We start from the raw sequence: 23,979 nt of genomic DNA on the forward strand, positions 1-23,979 counted from the left end.
ATCACCATCTTTATTTGAGGCAAGCCCACAGCAGTCCAGGTGTACACGGCAAGACGCGCTACGCTACGGACGCCATTTCCATGCAGGGAACCACCGCGACGCACACAGCGGGAGGACGGGGCTGGAGCTAGCGCGGGGCTGGGGCTCCCGTGGGAAGGGGGTTGCCCAGTTCTTGGGGGTCCCCCAGCGCGGCGCCGGCTCGGCGGGGCGCTTGCGCACTGGCACCGGTGCCTGGGGCTAAGGGGGGTGTTTGGGGGCTCCTGCTCCATCCTGCGACCTTTGGGGGACACCGAGGGGGACGGGGGGTTGCAGAGCCTCGAGTGCTCCTCGGCTGCGTGGCGTATTCCTCCCCGGAGCTGGGGACAGCCGGGCTGGTGTCCCAGCCCCTGTGGGTCCCCTCCCGGGCTGGAGATCTTTGCACCATTGGACTAAGGATGTCGTTCGCTGCCAGGCCCACTGAACCATGGCTTTGGCACGGCGGGAGCGGATCGGCGGCAGGGACGGTCTCACTGATCATCAGAAGGGGATGTCGCTATCGGAGCCCCTCACTCGTGGCAGAGCGGTGCTGGTGTGTCATCATCCCGCCGGCCCAGGGTGGTGGCCCTGGGCTCCCCATGCCCTGCAGGACACGTAGCTGAGCGCTCCCCCCGGCTTCGACCTCAAAGGAGCGCTCCTCGCCCCCGGCGCGCTGCCAGACCCAGGGGTGCGGGCGTGGGCACGGTGCCCGCTTGCTTCCCCCGGTTCCGCCACCACCGACGGCACACCACAGCGGAGAGACCTGAGTGCTGCTCTTTGCCCCGAGCCCAGCAAACCGGGACCGGGTGCAAGGAGCAGGTCTGCGGTGAAAACCCTTACGCTTTCTAATCGGAGCCCCGGAACAAAACCCCGGGTCGAGGCCAAGCGGGCAGGGAAACGGAGCCAAACCTGCTGCTATAAACACCGCTGACCTTGTGTGTTGTCATCCCACGGATCAAACCCATCACCCCGCCTGCCGGCAAAGCTCTGGAGACGGTGGAGGATTTTTTCTTTCGCCCTCCCCAAGCGCGGGGGCTGCGAGGCACAGCTGCCGTCGAGGAGGGGCTGGGGAAACTGAGGCCGCTGGTTCATGGGATCTGGGGTTTATTCAGCCCGGGTCCCGTACGCTTTCACCTGGCTACTCATTAACGCCCGCCCCGGGTGACGAGGAGGAGGAGGGTGGATTTCTGCACCGTGGGTTGAGTGTGCCCGTCTACGCAGGTCACGGCTCCAGCGACCTGCAACGACCTCTGCGCCTGCCGGCCGGGCCCCTGCTCGCTCCACGGCGCAGGGCCCCCTCCTTGCAGCTTCTTGGCTGCTGCCGGCCCTCTCCTGCGAGCGCATCTCCGCGTTGCGTTGCAGCCCGCATCTGGCCCCCCGTTTCGTCCCCCGCTCTGCCCTGCACTGGTGCCGAGGGCAGGAGGAGAGAGAGCGGCGGCAGCCCACCAGAGCCTTCTCCTGCGCCTCGGCTGAGAGGGGCATTCGTGGGCTGGAGGCCGGCTGGGGCTCCCCTGGGGCGCTGCTGTCTCCTCCCGTATCAGCAGGGCCCTACGGCCGCTGTCAGAAACGGCCCGGAATGGGTGCAAACGGCTTGAATGGGTGCACAACAGAGAGAGCCGGCGGGAGCTCCCTTTCAGCTCACTGTTCACTCTGAAACATAATGATGGCAGCACCCTCTGCACTGCCAGGGTGATGCTATTGAATGGGGACCTGCAGCATGAGGAGAGAGCAGGTGCTGGGTCACCGGGGAGATCCCAGCCGGGGCCCCTTGCCCTGCATTTTCCTGCCTGCAGCAACATCCATGGGGCACACGCCACTCCTGGCTTGCTCACAGCGGCACAGGGGCCTCCGCCAGACCCGAGGGAGCTGCCTGGGAGCGGGGGCTGATTTGGGAGTTGGGTGTCCCCCCATGCAGGGCCACAGCAGGAGGCAGCAGGTGCCTGCAGAAGCAACCAGCAGCCCTTTCCATGGGCCGGTCCTGCCAACTCCAGGCTCCTGGGAGCACCGTCAAGCGGGGCACACATCCAGACCACTGCCTCCTCCACGCATTCATCCGCTTTCTGGTCCCCGTTGCATCCTGGGGAGAAGCTGCGTCCTGCGGTCTGTCCCCACATGCCTGGTGGGGGACGCGTGGGTGATGCCACAAAACCTGCCCATGCATCCCAGCCGGGCTCCGGCAGTCGGCTGGGCGAGGAGAAAAGGAGCGGCCGGGCAGCAAGCAGCGGGCACCCGTGCAGGCAGGAGGCTGGCAGCGGCGTCTGCGAAGCTCCTCGGCTTTGAGGTGGGTCGGGGGGAGATCTGGCTGTGTGGAAACCGAGGTGCAGCGGCTCCCCCCGCTCCCTGCAGCCATCCAGGAGCATGGGAGGCAGCATCGGACACCGCCGGGAGAGCACGGGCCTGGCGAAGCATATGGGGAGACGTGTAAAAAGGCCGGGGCGGACACGCTTCCAAGCGAGAAGGGCTTCTGGACGTCTGTCCCCAGGGTCCCCAGCCCCTGGTGCAGGCTGGCAGGCTTTAGGAGAGAGGAAAGTCCATGTGGAAGGAGGTGCCACGGATGCAGCCGGAGGGGGACGGCCGGCAGAGAAGGGAGGTGGTGTTCGTGTCCAACCCAAGCTCATAAAAAAGGTGACCTCCAAAGCCCCCCCAAAGTTTGCTAAATAAATACATAAATACGAACACGAAGGCCAGAGCCGGGCGCGGGGGTTTCCCAAGGGTCAGCAGCTCTTCCCAAAATCCCTTTTTCGCCATTTCCACGTCAAAACACCGTCTCCTCCCATCCACCCCGCGCGCTTGTCCCCGCAGCCCAGGCACCGTCTGTCCCCAGCCCGTCCCACGGCTGGCGGCTCCTGGGGCCGGCAGCGAAGGCTTAAAACCCATCGCAGAAGTGCTAGCCGAAGGCATGGCAGGGAGCGTCTCCTCTAGAGTAAGAAAATAAATAACTTCTCCAATGTGCAAGGGTTGGCGGACAGAAAGCCAGTGCAGCAAAACATCGAGTGTCCTTCAAGAGGATTAAAAATAAATAAGTGAAGCTTGGCGTTTTCTCAGGAGCACGTTCATTTGCAGCTCTGCCAGGGCGGGCGGGTGGGGGGGGAGGTTTATTTAAATAAAGGGAAAAAAAAAAACAACCCAGTCCTAGCGCTGCTCCAGCGAACGCACTCTCTGCGCATTGGCCTGTCTTCACCCACCGCTTCCATTCCGGCTGGAGAAGACGCTTGTGGTGATTGGGAAGGAGCCTCCAAGACCTTCCCAGGACAAATCATCCCTGCTGGGCTTGGGGGGGTGTTTCCTCTCCCCACCGCAGAGCGGGGATTTGGGACCCCCCCCCCCGCAACGGGCGGGTGTCCGGGGTGCCTCCGGGCCATGGCTCCTTGCACGCTGCTTAATCGCGAGTTCGGTTTCTCCTCTTCAGGAAAAAGAAGCTGCTCTTCTGGGGGGGGCCCAACAGCATCGGCACTTGGCTTTTATGGGTAATTTTGACCTAAAAAGAAGCGAAGAGTCCAGCTCAGGAAGGGGCTCCCAGGCTCTGAGCCCCCCTGGGCAGCCCCCAGCCTGGGGACCCCGGGGAGCGACCCGAGCAAGCCGGGAGCAGCTCAGCACCCGGCACTGGGGCGAGGAGCTGCTGCCGCCCCCCAGCCGGGTCCTTAACCGCTTTGCCGCGTAGGAGTAACAGCTCTGGAATCACGGCCGGGCAGCGGATTTCTCCTCCAGGCAAGCTGCCTGCCGGGTGGTGGGGGACCCCACTGCAGCCCCCGCCCCGGGAAGGGATGCTGCTGCGTCCACCCGCCTGGCAGGGGACGAGCATGTCCCTGTCCCCATGGCTCCCGCGATGGCTTACTGGGAGCTCGGGGCTGGCACGGGCGCAGAGAGGAGTTGCGGGTTGCCAGGCTCTGGGGCCACCCACCAGCAAGCGCAGGAGCTTCTCTCCAACCCCAGAGGCTTTGCCACGCTGCACCGGGAGCCGAGGCTGCCTGCCGTGCTGCCAGCCCCTGCCCGCCCCGGCTGCCTGCGGCAGAGCCGTCCCCTCCCCGGGGACTCACGGTGCAGGACGGCTGCATCCAGGGCTCCCCGTCCACCTGCATGGGCAGCAGCTTGGACGTCCTGCAAGGCGCAAAGAGAGGGAACGCAGGGTGACACAGGCGCCAGCTTTCGCCGTCGGCCGGGCGCTCAGCCGGGACAGGGACAAATACCTGATGGTGACGGACGAACATTGGGCCAGTCTCTTCCCAGCGCTCTTCAGCCCCGTGTAGATCTGCCCCATCTCCATCGCGCCCTCCAGCCCCACCACCTCCAAGAGGTGGTCGCTGAGGTCTGCAAGAAAGAGGGATCTGAGTCGGTTCTCCCATCCCTAGGTCTCTCCTGCCTTTTGCCGTCATCCGAAACATCAGGGCCAGCACAGTGGGGCTGCTGGCCGCTCCGGAGAGCAGTGGGGCTGGTGGCACCATGGGGATGCATCCTGGTGTCCCCCGCGCCCTGAGACTGCCCAGCTGGGAGTTTGCAGCGTTGGGCAACGCTGGAGCAAAAAAACTCCTGGTCTGAAGTAGCGCCCGGTCCTGCATGGCTGCAGGGTGGCAGCCCGGAGCCTCACCAGCCCTTCGACCGCTTGTTTGCGGTGTTGTGTGAAATGGTGGCAGAACCTCTCCCGGGTGCCTTGGGGCGCTGTGGCCCCCCCCACCCTGGGAGCTGGGATGCGCGGGGGAATCCTCCCCGGAAGGGATCTGCTCAAATCCCAGGGCATCACCCCTTTTTCCAGCTCCTCCTGCTCTTCCGAGCCACCAGCAAAGGCACCCGATGTCAGGGCGACTCGCTCCGTCTCTCACTCCCCTCAGGGTCCTGTTTCACCCCTGGTGGAGCCCCCCCTCAGGAGAAGCCCCCCGAGCCCCCCCACGCCCTCCTGCTCACCCACAGGTGGGGATGTGCCCAGGGGACCGACCCCGCTGCCCCTCGCCGGCCTTTGCTCTGCCCCTCTCCCTGCTGCCCATTCCCACGGGCTCGCCCGGCGAGGGACAGCTGGTGACACCCCAGGATGGCCGGTGCCGCCGCCGTGCTGGCGGCCACGCGGCTGTTTCCCGGCTGCGGGAGGTGGCGGGTGGAAAATATGGGCACTTTGCCTATTTTGCTGGCTGTTTTCTAACCCACCGCTCTCTGCCGGGGAACCCTGCCAGCCCTTTGGGCTGCCCGCGCCCTGCCCGTGCCCGCGGGGACGGCTCCGCTGGCCGCAGCAGCGGGTGCGAGGTGCTGGCCGGGGCACAGCACGGGTACCGCGTTGTTCCCGAAACCCCCCAGCCATGCCGGCAGCCCTGCGGCGCAGCCTGGGAGGATGCTCACAAAAGCCGTCGGTGCCAGCTCTGCAGCTCCGCATCCGGCTCCTCCTCTGCAGCAGCGGGTGCCCGGCCCTGCAGCGGCTGCCTGCCAGCCCCGGGGGGCACAGGGGCGGCCGGGGGCTACGCAGCCTCACGCCCGCAGGAGATGGGTCCCATCTGGGCACCCCCTGAGCCGTGAGCCCCGGAGGGTGGGGGGAGAGGTGACTAGCAGGGCGTGGGAGCCACGTCCTCTCCGGTCGCCACGGGCACGGCATTACCAGCCCTGAGAAACGCGGCGCTGGGCCTTACCCAGGCGGGCAGAGCCACCCTCCGTCGGCAGCTCGGACAGAATCATTCTTGGGGTTACCCCAGCACCCCAAAAGACAGCGAGCCGATAGCAAACCCCTCCGGCGCTGTTGCTCCAGCGCCACGTGCGCTGCGCCCAGAACCGGCGCCTGCCCAGCTCCCCCGTGCTAACCCCGCTGACGCCCCGCACCCCACAAACCCCCATCACCATCGGGCCCCGCCGCTCACCCTGCACGCAGAACTTGAGCTCCTTGGCGTCGGTGACCACCGTGGCGTGCAGCTTCTCCGGCGCTCTCTTGCCCAGCCGGTTGTAACCGCGCTGCTTCTTGGTCTCGCCCCAGAGGTTGGAGCCGCCGTACATGCTGGGGATGTTGAGGACGGCGATGCCCTCCAGGGACGCGTTGCTCAGGTCTAGCAGGGTCCCGTCGCACTGCCAGGCACACGGGCAGCGTCAGGCCGCGGGGTCGGGGGACCTGGCGCCCAGCACCATGGAGCCCAGCCTCCTCTCCACGCCGGCCCACGGAAGGAGCGGGGCTCCCTGAGCACGGTGTGCCGCCGGAGCGTCCCCAGAGCGAACCTGCCTCAGGGTGGCACGGGCAGCCGCTGACACCCCCCCGTCCCCCCTTCCTTGTGCTGCTTTCCCCTCTGTTTTGACATGAATTTTACTATACGTCCGAGACGGCAGTTTCGAAAAGCAAATTTCCTACGAGAGCACACAAAACCTCGCCGGGCTCGGATGCTGCGACCCAAAATAGAAGGGAAGGCAATACCACTTCGGCCCTGGAGCGACCTCCGTCCGAGCATCTCCAGCACGCACTTCCCCACCTCCCCTTGTTCCAATTGACCCCAAAGAATCAGAAAGTTTGGCTGCCCAAAAAATAACTCGAACCAGTTTATCTTCAATTTGGAAACGAGAAATGAGGCTGGAAGGAAATGATAGGAAAGGTGTCGGAGGGAAAAATGACGGGTTTTGGAGAGAAAACTGCAAGGTAGTGCACGGAACCGGGATCCCGGGCTTCGTTGTCAAACAGCAGGACTGCCCCAGCTGAAAATACCCTTTACAAGGTAAAATAGCTGTTGCCTGCGGCTTTCCCATAGGACTGGAAGCAGCAGCCATGGAAATGCATTTCTTAACTTCAGGTTTTCTTGCTCTCACACTACCCAGCCGACGCTGGATCCTCTTTCTAGATACCTCTGGAGGAAGCAGCCGCTTTCCCATTCAACTATATTTTCTCTAGAGCATCCGTATTTTCCTTTACGCATCTGCTCTCTACCTGCCACGCTACGCTCCAGCAAATACCCGCACGTTATTTCCTCCCGTTTTGGTGATGCGAGGGCACTTCTGCCCTCTCTTGCTTTGCTGGGAGGAACGCGAACGGGCTGATGAACCGCCGCTGCTGCTTTCTCGGACTCCCATTGTTTCCCTCTAGCAAAGAGTGAAGGTCTTGAGCTTATTTTTAATACGCTGTCGGTAAGCGCTGAGCACGCCGGCAGCACGTCCGGGGAGCTGGGTGCACACACGAGCGAGCGTCTGTACGTTCAGATCTGCTCTGCCCTGATGCGCCGGCCGCGATCTTATTTTTAGCCTTGCGTTGACAGCAAAAGGCAGGAATCTTCTGGTTTGGGAGCGAAGAGCTGCCTCTCCAAGGCTCATAAAAGGATGTCAATCCTTTCGTTCTCAATACATCTTAATGATATTATGATTTGTAGGAACAGAAAAGACCCTAACGCTCTGAGCAGCGGATACCGAGTGAGAGGGCTCCGATTCCTCGAGGGACGGACAACACATCCCACGCCTGGCCGAGCCGAGCATCGCCCCGGACCACAGGCACCTTTCCTGCCTGCCTGCGAGGCGACAGGTACCGACCCGGCCGCGGTGGGATGCGAAGGAGTCGGCTGCCTGGGACTGCCCAGGCTGCGGGATTTCCAGGGATGCCGCGGGAGCCCGTTCCTGGCCGGGGCGGGCAGGACGGTGGCTGCCCACGCCTGCCCACGCACACGCGTGCGGGGAGCGATTTCTCCCCGCGTAGCCCTCCCCTCTTTGCCTGCCAGCGGGCTACAATGGGCTCTTTGAGCAGGGGCAGCTGACGGCGTGCTGGCAGCGACGCTGGAAGTAGAAATTTGCAGCTGGGGAAAAAGCAAATTCATTTCCAGGAGCTGTAGGGGAACGAGTGCCAATTTCCAAAACAAAACTGCCATTTCTCTGCAAGGCTGACAGTTGCCTGGGAGCCGGAGGGAGGACAGGCTGCCGCTTTCAACTTCAAATACTGCGGGATTAACGCTTTCCTGCCGGCACGGCGCAGCCGGCGCCGATGCGCGCTTGGCGGGGAGCGTGCGGGGCACCTTGCAAGGAGCGGGGGGCACCTCACGCCCATCTCCGGCAGCACCGAACCCCACAGACACGGACTTTATCCGCCCCGGGATGCCGGTGCGTGGCCAGGGAAGGGGGTAAGGTGGCCGTGGCTCTCCTCCTGCCCCTTCCCATCAGCTGCCGAGGGCGCAGCTACCCGCTTTGGACTTTGGGAAGGGCTGAAACTCCCAGGCTAGAAACAGGCTTCAAGCCCATGGCCGCACGCGCCGCACCGCCAGCTCCCCGGGCTCTGCCCGCTCGGGCCACCCTGCGCCCATCGCCTGCGCAGACCCACGCCGGCCCTTTGCGGCTAGCCACAGTTTTTTCCCCCCTTGCCCTCAAGCCCGAGTTATAAAAGGGTCATTTATCCAGAGATAAGGAGAGGCGGAAGTTTACAGCAAAGCGCGGCCCAAACCCCCAGCACGAGCGGAGGAACGACAGCACTCTTAGCAACCGCCGGCCCTCCTCCCTGCTCTAATTAAAGGCTGTTTCCATGTCATCCAACGAGAGCTGGGAGCAGCCGCGGAGTTTACAGGGAGAATATTCCAGGCACGCTCTCGAATACAGCTGGAAGGGGGGGAAAAAATACAGGGCTATTCTTCTGCCCTACAGCTGGCCGGCTTTGCGGCAAGCGCGGCGCGGTGGAAGAGTGGGTCCTGCCAGCCACCGCGTCCTCCGGCCACCGTAAGGGGTCAAAGCCGCTGCGGCACCCGCTCCCCAAACAGCCAAAAGCCCTGCCCGGGGGACCTGTGGGCAACACCTCCCGAAAAGCCTTTGTGCCGCGGCTGGAGCCAGGGACCATCCCAGGAAACTCACCTCCACCTCGACGTAGTCGTGGAGCTTCTTGCAGGTGGCCGCAAAGGTCTCCGATGTCCCAAATTCGAAGTACCACAGTTTGTTCTTCATCCTGGGGCACAGAGACACATCGGCATCCCGCTCGGGAGCGGTGTCGGCATCCCGCTCGGGAGCGGCACCTCGCCCCAGTCCAGTCAGCGGCAGCAGGATGGGCTGCCAGAGCCTTTCTGGAACCATTGCGATGGGGACACGAGCCATCGATGGGGACACAAGCCATCGTGGGGAGGGACCGCTGGCGTCACGGCCCCAGGGGGCTGTGCTGTGGGACAGGGGGTGGCTCAGGCAGACCTGGCTCTGACACCCTGCGGAGGGGGAGGATGCGGGTGCTCCCTCGGCATGGGACAGGGTGCCTCCACCGGCCCTCAGCAGAGCCGAGTGTGGGCTGTCATCTCTCGACAGGCCACCCCGGGGCTGCTGGGGATGGGGTAGCCCACGGAGGGGATGTCCCCCACCTCAGCACCCTGCCTCGCACCCTCCCGGCACCCTGCCAGGGGACCCCCGACCGCTGCTCATCCCCTGCATCGATCGCTGCGCCAGGCTTCGAGGGGGAGCCGTGAGCCGAGGGGAGCTGAATTTCCGAGCAGAGCCAGACGCTTTGGTGCGTTCGGGATTTTTTCCGGCAGGTATTCCTGAACATGGGGACGGGGGTCGCAAGCCACGACTCCTGCTGCCGTCACGCCATTTCCATGCGCCCCGAGCACAGCGGGAGCGAGCTGTAACCTGCTGCCTGCCCTGCTCCTGCCAGTCCTGGAATTCCGTACTAATTATAAAGCATGAATGAACGTAACTGGGTGCGCAGCCAAGTTTGAGCAGCCTGCCACGCTGCACAGGGCCCAAAGGAGCACCCCGGACCCCCACCGTGCCTGGCCCCTGCCCCCAGCCATGCCTGGCGTGTCCCCTGCCCGTCCCCTAAGGTCGGCCAAACACCGTGCCACCTCCTCGGGGCTGCTGCCAGCCCCGCGGGGAGAGGGAAGAGAGTGGAGCAGGCTCCGGCACGTCCCCTCGGCGCAGCGCATGGCAGCGGCGGGGTGTCCCCCTGCACGCAGCTTTTGGGGATGCCAGACAGCCCCGCGGCGGTGCTGGGGACCACGGGCAGCCCTTACCTGCTGTTGAATTTCTCGGGGTGCTTTTCTCGCATGATGTGGAAGCGGTGGGCGATGGAGGCGTCCTGCGGGGAGAGGGAGCGCAGAGACGTCAGCGGCGCAGCAGGGAAATAGAAACCACCCCCCCTCTGCGCCCCACGGGCACGCGCCAGGAAAAGGGGGCTCAGCTCTTCGCCCGCGGTCCCCGTGACACAGGGGCACAGGGCGGGGGCCGTGCGGAGGTGATGGAGGCACCCTCGGCCAGGCTGCTCGCAAAGCGTTGAACGGGCTCGTTAAGCGAGATGTAATTAGTGCGCTTGGCCTCCTTCCCTCGTCACAGGGGCTCTGCGTGGAGGTGATGCCGAGGGAGGGAGGAAGGGCTACCAGCGGGACAGCGGGGCTCCGGGGACACCCCAGAACCCTGCACCCCGACAGCTCCCCTGGCAGGGTGGCAGCTCTGCTGAAACTCTGCGCAACCTCTCCTATGTGGGGTGGGGGGTGTTTAAGTCCGACTCGGAAGCTGTCACCAAATGCCACCTGCAGTGACATCGCCTGGCGTTAGCAGGAGCTGATGTGAAACTAGAAGCATCCCATAGCGCTGCCGGGTGGGCGACCCACGCTGCGGTGGTACCGCTCGGGCAGCCCTGGCCCAGGATGAAAATGCTGCAAGCCGCTGGGAAGAGAAGCGCTTTCCACTTTGCTATTGTCCCAAAGCCCTGCTGCTCCCGGGATCGACCCTCAGGGCTGGGGAAAGCCCCTATGGCACAGAGCTGCCATCCTCCCCAGGCTCCCCAACCCTCCCTGGGTTAGGAAAACATGGGGGAATGCAGGTCCGAGCACCAAAGCGGGGCTTTGCCGATGGGTGCTGTCTCGGCAAAAGCTTCAGGTGGGGCGTCCAGCAGATCTCAACCCGTCCCCAAGACCCCAAACTTCCCTGAACCTCATTTAAGCTCCTCACACACTTGCTCTTGCAACATTCCCAGCTGGGCAGAGAGAGATTCCGTGCCTTTTTAGGCATTTAAGTGCTGCCGTTACAAATGAGAATAAAACCAGAACAACAACGCCAGGAGGTGGAGGGAGGTTGGGAACAGGAGCAAGGAAGAGCAGGGAGGGAGAGTCCCCGGCTTGAGAGACTCAAGCTCAAATGTAGAGTTTCACCAAACGCTTAGAAAGGCTTTTATGGTCTCTGAGGAATGTCACCAGGAGCCAGCCCCTCCTCCTGGGAATTAACTTGGGGCTGGCTCGGAAGAGGGCTAAGGAAGAGTCTAGGAGGAGACAGGGAGGGAAGTGCGGGGGGCTGGCATCCCTTGAGTGTACCCCCCGGGCTCCAGCCGAGGCACTTCCCACCAGCTGAGTGGGAAATGCCCCTGGGAATCCACTGATCCGGGTGGGTTTGAGGCTGCGGCTGCGCTGGGGACCCAGGTGACAGCTCCTGTGCTCCACTGGCCTCCAGAGCTCTTCCCTCTGCTTTGCCGTGGCCGGGTGGCTCCGGCGGGCATGGCGCGGTCTGGGCACCGATTACTAGCCCGGCGCTGCGCCGCTCCCTCCGGCTAAAACACGTGTGCGCTGTGCTCTGGGCTGCCCTCAGGAGCCATCACTGCCCTGCGGTACTCACCACCCCGATGGAGAAGTAGTTGTTGATGATAGTGGACGGGACAGGGTCTCCGTTGGCCTCTGTGTCACTGGGAATGACGTCTATCTGCCAGCGGTCCAGCATCACCTCCGTGCTGTGCTCGATGTCTTTCAGGACCTTCATCAGGTTGCCTCCTTCATAGCCTGAAAGGGAAAGAAGGCGGGCGTCTGAGGAGGATGAAGGAGGACGAAGGGGAGCGCAGCCATTTCACGTGGGGCTGGGAGGCAAGTTGGGTGCTGAGCACCCAGGACAGCCTGGGGCCGCTTCTACGGCATGCGGGAGATGCCCGGCTCGTCCTCGCAGTGATGGCAGAGATTTCGGCTAATGGCACGGCTCTCCCAGACGGAAAAGGCTGCTGGGCAGGACCCGGCTGATGGAGGTTTAGAAAGCAGCGGCCGCTTTTTTTGGAAGGGGTTAGAGGCACCATCAGGAGGCACCAGGGCTGAGATGCGGCCCCCAGCCTCGTCCCAAGAGCCCGGGGGCCCTCCCTCCCCCAGGACAGCACCCACCACGCGCCGGCTGCCCCCCAGGCGATGCTCGCCCGGCCTCACCTCCTCCCCAGCGCAGGCACCGGGCCAGGTCATTGCCCGTTCCCAAGGGCAGGACGGCCACCGGCGGGTGCTTCACCAAGTTCGCCTTGTCTGCAGTTCAAGGGGAAAGAGAGGTTTGGGGCTGATGGGGCTCATTCCCGACTCCTCTCCATGTCCCTCCTCGGCTGGCACCCCAGGTGGGGGGAGCCCGGGGGGGATGTGGTCGGCCCCGCTCTCGCCAGGGGAATATTGGGAACCTGCAGCAGATTGCCAAGGGCACGGGCGGACGATGCTCTGCGGGAGCACAGCCGCTCCTCCCTCACCTATGCAGTCCAGGATCCAGCCCACCGTGCCATCCCCTCCGCAGGCCAGGACGCGGAAATCCGGAGTGTCCCGAAAGAAGCTCAGCCTGGAGAAAGCCAGGAGATACAAGGGGTGATGTGGGGGAGCAGGGGCCAGTGGGAAGGGGCAGAGGATCAACCACGGCATCTCCATACCCCGGCGCGGGCCCGCCGCGGTCCAGGTTGTACACTTGGCGCGGGTTGAGCAGGTAGTGAAATTTCCGGAGGACCCTAGGAAAAGAGAGGAGTGAGGGACGCCACGGAGGCGAGGTGCCGGGGGCAGCCGGAGGGACTGGCAGCCTCCGACCCGGAGGGGATGGTCTCCCCGAGCAGGACCCCACCTACCGCTCCCCTTGCCTTCCTCCGCTCTTGGGGTTCACAAGCACCAGGAGCGGGTGCGTCCCAGGCCGGGGGCTGATCTGGAGGGCAGAAAGCACGGCCGCGAATGCCCGGCCGCTGCGGGGCTCGGCGCGCACCCGCGGCAGAGCTCACCGGCAGCCCGGCGGGGCAGCCTACCTGCAGACCTTGCCCGTCCACCGTGGTGGAGTTGAACTTGAAGCCCTGGTTGTCCTCAGGGCTGTTGCTGTCAGGGGAGTCGCTCTCCGATCTCCGGCAGTGGGACTGCCTGTCCTTTGGGGAACGGAGGCGTGGATGTGCACGCCGCCCCGAGAAGGCGGCGCTGGCAGCCGGCGGAGGCAGGTCGGCCGTGGGGGTGCCCTGCCGGGTCCCCGCCGCCCGGCAGCAAGGAGGGGGACACTTACCAGGACGACGGGGCAGATGTAGGAAGGCAGCAAGATGTGGTCCCGCAGCGGGCCCCCGTCGCACTCCGGCTTCACATGGGAGGCACATTTGTTGTGGAGCTGGAGGGGATGGGAGGAAGGGATGTCAGGCAGGGGACACCAGGCTGTTTGCGAGCCTCTCCCCCCCCGCCGGGGCCGACGGTGCGGGGTGCGCTGCGGGGTGCACCCCGGTCCCCCCACGCCCATGTACTCACGGTGACTTGGCACCAGACACAGTGCAGGCCGGTGATGCCCTGGTAGCACTTGATGCTCTTGTGGCATCTGTCGCACTTGACGGGGGAATTGCCCTCGATCCAGGTGTGCTGCATCACCTGCAAGGCACGGGGCGGGGGGGCACTGCGGGCGCAGCACCCACCAACCCACCGGCATCTCCTCTCCGCTAATGGCTGCCGCCGGGATTTCGGAGGGTGGCCCATCGTGCAGGGATGCTGACTGGCGCTGCCCTCTCCAAACCAGCCCCTCACACACGGCCGCCTTCCCTCCTTGCTGCTCCGTGCGGCACATCGGGACTCCCGTCCCCCACCCAGAGCCATGGCAAACCTCGGGGCCGGGGGCCCTGTGGGTCCCCGGGGGCTGGGGACGGAGCACACCCTGCCAGGCTCCGGATGCTGGGAATGCCCGTGAGCTGCTGCCCAGGACCCGAGGGGCAAATCCCAGGGGAAAAAGCCACGGGGACAAGGACAGGAGACCGAGGGGCCAGCTGCTGCCGGCGGTGCTGCCTCCAGGAGGGCTCCGTAGGAGACCCACCGACTCAGAAACATGCCGGCCGCCTACTCACGCTCGTGTTTCTCTTGGATTTCACGTAGGTGCTGATGCAGGAGGCGATATCTTTGGACACGCACCTCTCGTGGACGGTGTACTTGCAGACTGGCGGGAGAGAAGAAGGTGGTGAGCATCACCCCCCGGCACGGGCGCTGCCCCCTCCCTGCTCACCCCAGGCACCCGCACGGCTCAGCACCCGACCGGGAGCAGTCCCCCCTCCCCGGGGCGGTGGGACGGGGTGGGAGCTGACAGCGTGGGGTTGTGGGGAGCCGTGGGGGGCCGTGACTCACAGGAGCAGCAGAGGCCCTGCTTGCGGACCCCCAGCAGCATGGTGCGGCAGAAGTTGCAGTAGGCAGGTTTCTTGAAGTGCTTCAGCCTCCAGGCGTGCTGCCCGTCATCCTTCACGTTCTGCGAGGCAGGAGAGCGGAGGGCCACGGGGGGGTCACTCCCCTGCTGCTGGGGGTCCCAGCCCCCTCAGCCTGCCGCTTTTATCAGCTTTTCATCCCGTAAAAGCCCCCAGCGTGTCTGCAGGAGTTCACTCCCAGCAGGACCACGGACTCCCCCTGCTCCCCTTCTCCATGGTGTCCCTCAAGCATCCCTGCCGCCACGTCCCCCTGCTCCCCAGGCATGTCCGGCTCCTGGCACTCCTGGCACAGAGCTCCGGCTCCCCACCGCGCCTCGGCACAGCCTGGCCGCAAGGATGCTCTGCCGGTGGCCGATGGGAAGGAGGTGACTCCATATCTGGGGCCAGGCCACCGCCACCACGGGGTGACCAAAGCTCTCACATCTGGGTCCAGGCAGGAGCGCTTCGCAGGAGCCGCACAAAATTCCCTGTTTTCTTAAATCTTCCTGCCAGAAAACCTGCCCCCTTGCCTCTCCATGGGACGCAAACACCAGAATGGGCACTGGGGAGCAAAAGCCTGGATTTTCCCTGCAAACTAGTACCCAATGGCCAGGGGTGCACCTTGATAAAATGAAGCCAAAAGGATGAATAAAGAACACAGGGAAATAAGGGGGGGTCCCAAACCACCCCACGTCTGCTCTTTGACGCTCACCCCAGGGGAGGAGCTGGCATTTTAGGTGCTTGTCTTATTTTTTGATTAAATATTCACCGAACTGGAGCGCGCTATGATCCCAAGGAGCGAGCCCAGCCTGCCTGGGCACGGCAGCTGGCAACGACCGCAGCTCAAAACTGAGCTTGTTAAGATTTGGGAGGCGAAGGCCGGTCAGCAGAGGCAGGAGGGGGGTGTCTGGGGAGCCGGGGGCTGGCGCGGGGCTGTGCGGTGCCGGACTGGCATGTGGCCGGGGGTAGGGTGCCCTCCCGTGGTCCCCGTGCACCCTCCATCGCCGCCCTCGTCTCCCGTTGCCACCAGCCTCAGGTTTTCCTCCGAAAGCGGGTAGGGTGGCTGGATGCAGCCGAAACAGGTCCCCGCGTGGGCACTCACCGTCTCCATCCCCAGGAGGACCAGCAAGGGGATGGTGGTCATGCCACCCCGGATCCACTCCTCCAGCGTCACAGTCCCGTCGTGGTCGTAGTCGATCTCCTCCATCATCGCCTTCAAGATCTGGAGGAGGGAGGAGACGCGGTGACAGGGGGATGCTGCCTGTGAAACCTGGTTGCTGGCTCCGGCCAAGAGCCCCCGTGGTCCCCCCTGGTTGCCCCAGCCCCGGCACTCACGGGCTTCAGCTCGGTGGAGTCCCACTCCAGGTACTCGGCCACGTGCACCATCTGGTTGATGATACGATCCAGCTCCTGAGCACAGAAAGATGACCACGCCAGGCGCTTAGGGACGGCTCCGGGCACGAGCGGCGTGTCCAGCCTCATGCCCCCCGAACCAGGGATGCTTCTGATCTACGTCCCGATACGCCCAAGCCTGCCCCAGACCCCCGCCCTCACAGGGTGCCGGCGACACCCCACTTCTCGGTGGGTGCTGGGTGCTGCTTTCTCCTCTGAAAATCTGCCAGAAAATCGGCATTGGGTTTTCCCTCAGACAAAACGATTCTGATAAAACAGATTTTTATTTGCAATGGGTTTCAAGGGAGACACCCGAAGGACAAAGAGAAAACATCCCAGGCATGGTTTGTGCACAATTTTCCCTTTTCTGAAACACCATGACCCGATGTAGAGCTACAATTACTGGTGGGTGGACTTTCTGGAGCTGCTGCTGGATGCTGCAGAGCTGGTGCGCGCACCCCAGCCCCGCAGTCCGGCCTCCCAGCAAATCCAGCTGCCTTCCTCCTCCCTTCCCATATCCCTGTTTAGCTCGGAGCACCTCGGTGGGTGAGCGGGCACCACCTGGGTGTCTCTGTCCCCCCGAGCAGCCCCCGCTTTCTCTCCCGAGGGAAGGCTTACCGAGCTGTCCAGGAGGCCGTTTCCATCAGTATCGTAGAGGCGAAACATAACTGGAGGGAGAAGAGAAGCCGGCTGCCAGTCAGAGCCCAGCGCCGGGGCACCCCGGGCAGCCAGCGCTCAGTGCCGGGGCTGCTGGGGCTCCGGGTCGGGAGCAGCGCTGCGCCGGCTCAGCCCAGGCGAGATGGGACCTGAGCCCATACCGGGCTGTGGGGTATCGGCGCGAAGCCGCGGCCCCCTCCCAGCTGCCCCTCTGCCGGACATGGGTGCCGGCAGGCAGGAGCAGAGGGGCGATGCCGGGCGGTTTTCCCAACTGGTTTTAACATTTCAGCATTAAAAAGTGAGCAGGAGCGCCCAACCCCGCACCCCTCCTTGGGCGAACCCCCCCCCCAGGTCGATGCCTCCCACCACCGGTCCCGCTCCACACTGCGGTCCCCCCTCCACGCGGCGTGACCGGCAGCCCGTGGTGGTCCCAGGGTCCCGCTTACACTCCAGCTTGTCCTCTGCCCGTCCCCTCTCCAGCAGGGACAGGTAGCAGACGATGTCCTTCAGGTGAACCACCTGAGCCAGGGGGACGGGGGGCGGCGGGGGGGCGGCTTTCAGGGAGCTGTGGCTCTTCCGCAGGCTGAAGGGTAACCTCTTCTCCACGCTCCTTGTGCCTGCGGGCAGGGAGTGGGGGGATGAAGGCCATGCACAGGGGGACAAGGAGCCATCCCCAGCCGGGACACGGGGCTGGCAGCACGTGAACTCAGGGCAGGACCCATTCGGCGTGGGGCGGGCAAGGCGCAGAGTGCCATTGCAGGAGAAGGGCTGGGCACTGCCAGTCAGTCCCCGGGGTGCAGACCCCCGCACCTCCAGCACTGCCGGCGCGGGTGGGATGAGCGGCGGGAGCCCACGGGGGATGTGCCCTGCTGGGGACGAGCACCCAGCCAGAAGGAGCGAGAAGCTCGGCTGGCAGCGGGGTGGCTCGCCGAGGTGCCGGGACAGCCCACGCTCACGGCTGCCCGCGCCGACGGCAGCCTTCGGCAGATGGCTGCTCCTGGCAGAGGGGCCCTTCCCAGCGCTCCTCTCGCCGGTGGCTGGCAGGAGCTGGGCTGGAGGCAGCCGTGACTCACAGCTCCGATCCCTCCTCGCTAGGAGCTGCTGCCAGGTAATTAAGACATTGACTGGCGGGGGGCTCTGCGGAACGGGATCGGCGGCTTAAGTTTGCAAAGTAAAGGTGTCAAGACACCAGGAACCCACCAAGTTTGGAAGGTCATCGCCACCGTGCCGGGGACCCAACCGGCCGCACCGCCGGGGCGAGGTGCGGCTGTGTGGCTTGGGAAGGCGGGGAGGGCTTGTCACTGCCCGTGTCCCCCGTGGAGCCCCAGCCGAGCTCACCTGGCGACTGAGGGCTGAGCAGGGACCCCGAGGAGATCTTCGAAGAGCCCGAGGAGTTGTGAGCAGAAGGGGTGCCGGTGGTGGACTTTTGGGAGGATGACCTGGACCAGCTGGGGGAAGCGTTGGGGATCGATGCTGGGGTGAGGGACGCCGACTGCGGCTCAGCCGCATTGCTGTGGCAGCTCTTGGGCTCAGGAGTGTGTCGTCCCAGGGCACTTAGGAGGGTTTTCCCATTGATCCCTGCAAAGCAGACAGATGGCCATGGGCAGCGTGACGCCAGGGTGCCTGTGCCTGGCAAGCCCCTTCTTCCAGGAGCCCCGCCTGGGTGCTGGTCGCTCACCCTGGGTCCTCTGCTAGCCCAAAAGCAGGCTGGCATCCCGGCCCCAGGGCTCTCCGAGGGGCACCACGGGTGGCCCCTTACCCTCCTGCCTGGCCCAGCAGCTCCCAGCAGCGCTCCCGTCCCCAGGTGCCGGCCGCCACCGTGCTTGGGACCAGGTGGGGAGGACGAGGTCCCCCGCCACCAGCCAGAGCCGCTCCCAAGCCCTGACAAGGCAGCCGAGCGCCCGGGGAGGGTTTTCCCTTTTCTTTTGCAATTTATAGTCCTTTCACCAGATGTCTCCATGCGCTGTGAATCCACCCGGGCAGGGGCCGGGGGAGGCCGAAGCTGGGTGCCAAGCGCACGTCCCCTGCTCCGCATGTCCCCTGCTCCGGGTGCAGCCGCGCGCTTGGTGGCCGCCCACGCCGGTACCTGTGACAGGGGCGCAGGCCACCTCGGTCTGGATGGAGATGCCGGCATCGAGTGATTTGGGCTCTGAACGCGCGGAGGAAAGGGAGGAATCAGTGCAATGGTGCCCCGTGGGTCCCCACCCCGGGGAAAGCCCTCTCCTCCCCGGAGCAGCGCAGAGTCCCTGGGATCCCATCCATCGGATGGGAGAGAGCTGGGCTGTGTGCCGGCTCCGATGCCACCCGCTGAGGGTGCCACTCCGCAACCTTCATCCCCATGGGGCGGCGTTGGAGCGAGCCCAACGTGCCACGATGTGCCGGCTGGGCGGCAGGGGCAGGGCTGGCTCACCGAGGGTGCTGAGCTGTGAGACGCCGGGGCTCTGGCGCTGGGTCTCGGGGGAGGCTTGGCATATCTTACGCTTGAAGGAGGTGAAGAGATGTTGGCAAAGCTCTTCGGGCACGTCCGCCTCCAGGTAGGTCTTCATGAAGAGGCGAAAGCCCTCGTAGTCGATGGGCTGGGGAGGGGACAGAGGAGGATGACGGAGGTGCCCCGGACACGCCATGGGGATGCAGAGCTCCCGGGGTAGCTCGTGTCCCGTGCCACGGGTCCCCTTCACTGGGCACATCAGCTGCAGAGCCCTCCCCAAAACCGCCAGCTTCCCAAATCCCAGTGGTGGGATATAACCTAAAGGGACCCAGAGGCAGCAGAGCCAGAAATCCCCAGTGCCAGCTGGCTGCGGGGGGGCTGGCGTGGCCAAGCCAGGCCAGCGGCGTCGGGAGCAGGGACGGGAGCTGCGGCAGCCGGGGTAGGAGCTGGGGGAGCAGCAGAGAAGGGCAGAGCCGTGGTGGGACGGCATTTGCGGGCGGTGGGGCAGCAGCCAGCTCGCCTGCCCCGGGGGTCTGCAGCCAGTGGACCCCCACAGATGGTGGGCAGCTCGCTGGAGGGGCAGGAGGCTCTGATGGATCCGGGTGCTCAGCTCTTGGCAAACAATTGTGGAACTAAATACAGACCTTCCGGCACGGCCAAAGGAGGCCGGGGGTGTTGGAGGCAGAGGGGTGTAAGGAGCTGGGCTCTGAAAGCCTCCTGCTCCCCCGGGGCAGGGCACGGAGCGACGGAACCCTCCAGCCCACCACCAGCCGCTGGGGACTATCGTAGTCCCAAGGTCTCCTCGCCTCCTCCTTCTCCGCTGGGCATCCCCATCGCATTGGGACGTTGCCTTCCCAATGGATTTTGCGGCCCCAGCTGGAGCGAGGGTCCTGTGGTGCCCTTGAATAGGGGGGTAGTTTTGCTGCCTCTCCTTGCTGCAGTCAGCCCACTGATTTTTTCATGTTTCGCCTCGTTTCTAGTGATTATGGCTCCTGTGAAAGGCTCTGTCCTGCTGGCACACTAATAGGTCTCTCTGAAAGCACCGCTTGGAAAAAACAACGCCAGTTTTCCCCAGGCGAGAGCGAGAAGGCGCAGGGCCTTCCACTTGCTTTTGGGGGAAGGGAGAGTAAATCCCTCCCAGCTTCTGCCTGGCAAGGGGATGCCCCAAAACGCTCTCGGCAGGACAGCCTGCAGCCAGCGCGGGACAGCATCGCGGCCACGGGGTCCCGGCACCATCGGTGGGATGGGGTGGGACGGCCGCCCAGCGAGCCTGGTCCCCGGGATGGCTGGGGCTGGGACGCGCCTGGGGGCTGGGAGAGATGCTCCCCATCTGTGGGAGAGTCTTTCCCAGTTCTGGGAGCACGGGCTGTGGGGAGAGGCAGGGGGGCAGACGGACAAACCCGCTTTCTCCCGGCTGCTTTTAGCTGGGGGAGCTGGCGGGGGGCCGGGAGCTGCCAGCAGGACGGGGGGAGGCTGGAGGGGACAGGGCCATACCTGTTCGGGGTTGTACCTCGAGAGGACGCCATCCCCGTGGAACTCCTCCAGGACATCCTTGAGCTTCTTAGTGGAGTCTGGGGAGACAAAGGCATCGCACTAAGCACGGCACAGGCGAGCCCCCCTTCGCCATTAGACCACCAGCAGGATGGTGGAGACGAGTTTATCTGCTGGATATACAATTTTGGGTTCCTTCCGTGCCTGGTAAGGGGTCACCCGTGCCCTGCTTTTCCCCTCCTGCTTTGCAGGGGCACGGCATGTACGTAAAGCTTGCCAGCAGGGATGGATCCTCTTCCTCCTACCTATACGAAAATGAGCGCAGTCCCAGAGCAAAGCCATGGCGCTGGGCAAGGAAAGCCTGGAGCACTCTCCGGTCCCGGCTGCTCCCGTGTCCCTGACGCAGCTGGGATGCGCTTGCTGCTCCCGGCCGGCTGCAGCACCCTGCCCTGGCCCCTCCGCTCGGGCTTTGGGTGCCTGTCCCCGCGCTGAGAACCGCTGCCTGCTGGCACCCCCTCGGCAGCCCGAGCCATCCCCGGAGCCTGCCCTGGGCTGCCCGTCGGCATCTCCAGGAGGTGCCAGGAGGGAGAACGAGAAGGGTATTGCTCCATGCAAACCTCCACACAAACAGTAAATGGCCCATGAGTTCTCCTGACTGGGTGTCCTCAGTGCCGGAGTGGCTGGAGGGACACCGGGCCTTCCGAAATCGCGAAATAAGGAAAAACCAGAAAAAAAGATCAAGGGGGGAGGAACGTTAAGCCCTAACCTTCAGACACAGATCTCCAAGCATGTCCATTTAAAATGCTCTTGGACATGCCAGCCCTGTTAACTACTGCGAAACCCTCTCTCCAAGAAGAGGGTTGTGCTGGCTCTGGCTCCCCCGTTCCGCTGGGGATGGAGCTCGGAGATGGAGCACGACTGTCTGGGATGCCTGGGGCAGGTCTGGGGGGCACAGAGCACGACCAGGGGCCAGTGTGTGCTCGAAGAGGGGGCTCCTGGCCCCAGGGCTGGGGAGGACCCCCCAGCCCTGCTCCCCAGCCTGCTGCCAGACCACCCTCCCGGCGAGGAGGCAGCTGCCGGCGCCGCAGCCTTTCTCGCCAGCCTTTGGTTAACGGAACGAAGACGCCGTACGTGTTCTGAGCTCAGCGTTACAGATGGCGTTTTATGGTCTGTGATTCAAGAAAGCAGAGCCCGTTCGCCGGAGAGGCAGGATGAGATGCAGACAGCGATGCGGCGCGCACGCCTCTGCCCGCAGCCCTGCCTGCCCCTGCCCGGGATGCCTGGCAGGCTGGGGGCAGCTTGCACTGGGCTGTTTGCATTGGGAAACCGTGCCTCCCCACGCTGTCAGCCCTGACCCCGGTTCGCCTCACCCCTACGATGCACAGCAGCCCTGAGGACAGCCCCGGGGGCTCACGGGGTCCCCCCTTTGCCTCCCAGTCCTCTCCCCGCGCAGGAGCCTGCTCACCCCGGGGCCGTGTTGCCCCTGCAAAGCAATGCCCCTGAGATTTTATACCCCTTCTCCCTTCATCCCGTGGTCCCGGCTGGGCTTTCCTGCCCATCCTGCCCGGCTCTCAGCACCTTCCCGGGCTGCACCGCTTCTCCATCGCCTGCCACAACAAGCACGCCCGTACGCCGGCTCTCCGGCAGGCAGGACCTCGAGGACCTGGTTTCGGACCCCAGGGCTTCGCCCAGGCTCCCTCCCCGGCTGCTCAGAGCCCCAGGACCCCCCGGCACTGGCGCCAACCTCCTCTGCTCGGCAGGAGCTGCAGGAGAGGTTTGCTCTGCAAAAGCGCTAAGTAAAATTACCGCAGGGGGTTGGCAACCCGAGGCGAGCCGCGGAGCAGCTCCGCGCGTTTAGGAAACGCCAGTCTGCTTTCCTCGCTGGCATTTCGCTTCTCTAACGAACGTGGGAGCCGGCCGCCTTCGGAGGGACCGAGCCGTGCTCACGTGTGTGTCCCCCAAAGCAGGGGGGCTTGTGCTCAGCTAAATCCCCCCGGGGCGTGCAGGCACGGGGGGGGTCCTCTGCCGTGCCCCACCAGCCGGTGCTGGGGGTCGGGGACCTTCTCAGCCTCCCCATCCAAAATGTAAGTCACCTAGTTCTCCAGGAGGACACCAAGGACATTAGGACACCAGTCCAGCACAGATCAACAGGACTTTTAAAACCCCTCTCCTTGTCCCAGGGGGGATGCGCGAGGGGCACGGGGTACTCACAGTCCGTGTACTGCTGGAGCTGGGCAAACTCGGTGGGGCTGAGCGAGATCCACCCGCCATCGCTCATCTTCGGGCGGTGGGCCCCGAAGTGGGGGCCACGAGCTGCTGCGCTCGCCGTGCCGGGCTCAGCGCCGCACTTCCCGGCCGGCCGCTCGGTCACATCAGCACCGTGAGGGTTGCGGGGGGCTCTCGGCCGGCTGGCATCATCCCGCTGAGCCCGTGGGCAGCAAACCCCGGAGCTTCAGAGCACGCGGTCAGCACCTTCCTCCCTAGAGCGGGGATAGAAAGAGAGGAGGGGGTCAGCGGTGCCCGGCCCGCGGCAGGCAAACACTGGCACAGGGGGTGCGTGAGCTTGCAAACGGGGTGCAAGGGCGCTTTCCCAGCTGGGGAGGGTCCCCCGCCACGGAGGTGGGGGACCCCTGCTCCAGTCGCCCCACGGGAACAGAGAGGGGAGTGCGTCGGCCGCAGCGGGGGGCTGGCAGAAAAGGGGGCGAGCGCAAGGAGGAACACGGAGCGCTTCACCGTGTGACGGTCCCCAGGGCTCGGCATCCCCGGGGGAGCCCCTCTGCCATGGAGCCGGCGCGGTGCCACCCGCAGCAGGCGCAGCTCTCGGCGGACGGAGGCTGTGGCTCGCCAGGGGCAAGGCAAACGCCGCAGGCAGGGAAAGGAGCTTGTCACCTTATTTACCCCCAGCGATTTCCAGGGGAACCCAGCGTGATAGGAGCAGAAGGAAGGACACAATTAATTAAAAAAGAGGCAGTGCCCGGAGGCGCTCCCAGCTTGCGCCTCCATCTCCAAAGCTGGCGGTGACCTTTACCTGGCTCCGCCACCGAGAATCATCGTAAATTAAAAACTACGTTCAAAATGGGGCGAGAGGGAAAAACCTGCGCCGCAGAGGAGGTGTTGGAGGGCATGCAACCGAGTGGCCCTCTCCAGCCCATCCCTTTGCGGGCTTCAAAATGTTTTAGCTTTTTCACTTAACCGAATCGGTCACGGGGGCAAGGGCAGCACCCCGAGGAGGTGGTTGTTCTTCAAGGAGCGGAAGAGAGCGATCTGATCTCGATTTTAGGGCCGTCTCCCTGTTAAATGTTGGCTCCCGGTTTCCACCGGCCTGAGCTGACGGGCTGGAGAAAGCGGTGCATGGACGAGCTGGGAAGGGCCCTGCGACTTGGGGCGATGCTCGGGGAGCACCCGTACCCCCCGCGGCTGGCTGGGCTGCCCACGGCACATTGCATTCGCGGGAAAAGGCATTTGATCAAGGCGAGAGAATCATTTTGGGGACCTGCCGAGTCCCACGTGCCACACCAACCCCAGCCGGTGTCCCTAGGGACCGTCACACACGGGGTGCAGCGGGGGCAGGCACTTAACCCCTCATCCTCAGGATTTCCCCCCCACAGCTGGTCTCTGGGATAGACCGTCTCCTTCGCCCCAGCCACACAGGGCAGCCCCAGTGTCGGCAAGGAGATGCGACCAGCTTCACGGG

At 64.6% G+C, this 23,979-nt stretch overlaps 1 protein-coding gene across 4 annotated transcripts; it reads right to left on the minus strand.

Moving 5' to 3' along the window:
* Positions 1-3,394: 3,394 nt before the first annotated feature.
* On the minus strand, positions 3,395-22,563 carry LOC132317677 (diacylglycerol kinase beta-like). 4 transcript variants are annotated; one of them, XM_059822385.1, is made up of 25 exons: positions 22,497-22,563; positions 20,289-20,365; positions 18,786-18,942; positions 18,453-18,515; positions 17,705-17,944; positions 16,813-16,983; positions 16,328-16,377; positions 15,653-15,727; positions 15,420-15,539; positions 14,265-14,382; positions 13,991-14,079; positions 13,407-13,523; positions 13,174-13,272; positions 12,929-13,042; positions 12,758-12,831; positions 12,569-12,643; positions 12,395-12,480; positions 12,093-12,182; positions 11,524-11,684; positions 9,930-9,994; positions 8,788-8,878; positions 5,850-6,051; positions 4,203-4,323; positions 4,053-4,113; positions 3,395-3,493 (listed from the first exon to the last, which is right to left on the minus strand). In XM_059822385.1, exons 1-25 carry the CDS (start codon positions 22,561-22,563, stop codon positions 3,395-3,397), a joined length of 2,682 nt encoding a protein of 893 aa, XP_059678368.1. The 4 variants fall into 4 exon arrangements, with proteins under 4 accessions (XP_059678368.1, XP_059678370.1, XP_059678369.1 ...); XM_059822387.1 differs by lacking the exons at positions 17,705-17,944; positions 18,453-18,515 and adding an exon at positions 17,377-17,392 and having other exon boundaries at positions 12,929-13,059; positions 13,155-13,272; positions 16,813-16,961; positions 18,777-18,942; XM_059822386.1 differs by lacking the exon at positions 18,453-18,515 and having other exon boundaries at positions 18,777-18,942.
* Between the last annotated feature and the right edge of the window lie 1,416 nt (positions 22,564-23,979).

The sequence above is a fragment of the Gavia stellata genome, chromosome 11 (genome assembly GCF_030936135.1).
Source record: "Gavia stellata isolate bGavSte3 chromosome 11, bGavSte3.hap2, whole genome shotgun sequence".
Lineage (NCBI taxonomy): Eukaryota > Metazoa > Chordata > Aves > Gaviiformes > Gaviidae > Gavia > Gavia stellata.

What these genes read in the sequence shown, in the direction of transcription:
- LOC132317677 (XM_059822385.1), bottom strand. Translation starts at nt 22,563, where the DNA reads ATGAGCGATGGCGGGTGGATCTCGCTCAGCCCCACCGAGTTTGCCCAG. An exon ending in GCTCAGCCCTCAGTCGCCAG is followed by an intron (nt 16,984 to 17,704) that starts GTGAGCTCGGCT and finishes CCCTGCCCGCAG; the next exon opens with GCACAAGGAGCGTGGAGAAG. An exon ending in ACGGCCTCCTGGACAGCTCG is followed by an intron (nt 15,728 to 16,327) that starts GTAAGCCTTCCC and finishes TTCTGTGCTCAG; the next exon opens with GAGCTGGATCGTATCATCAA.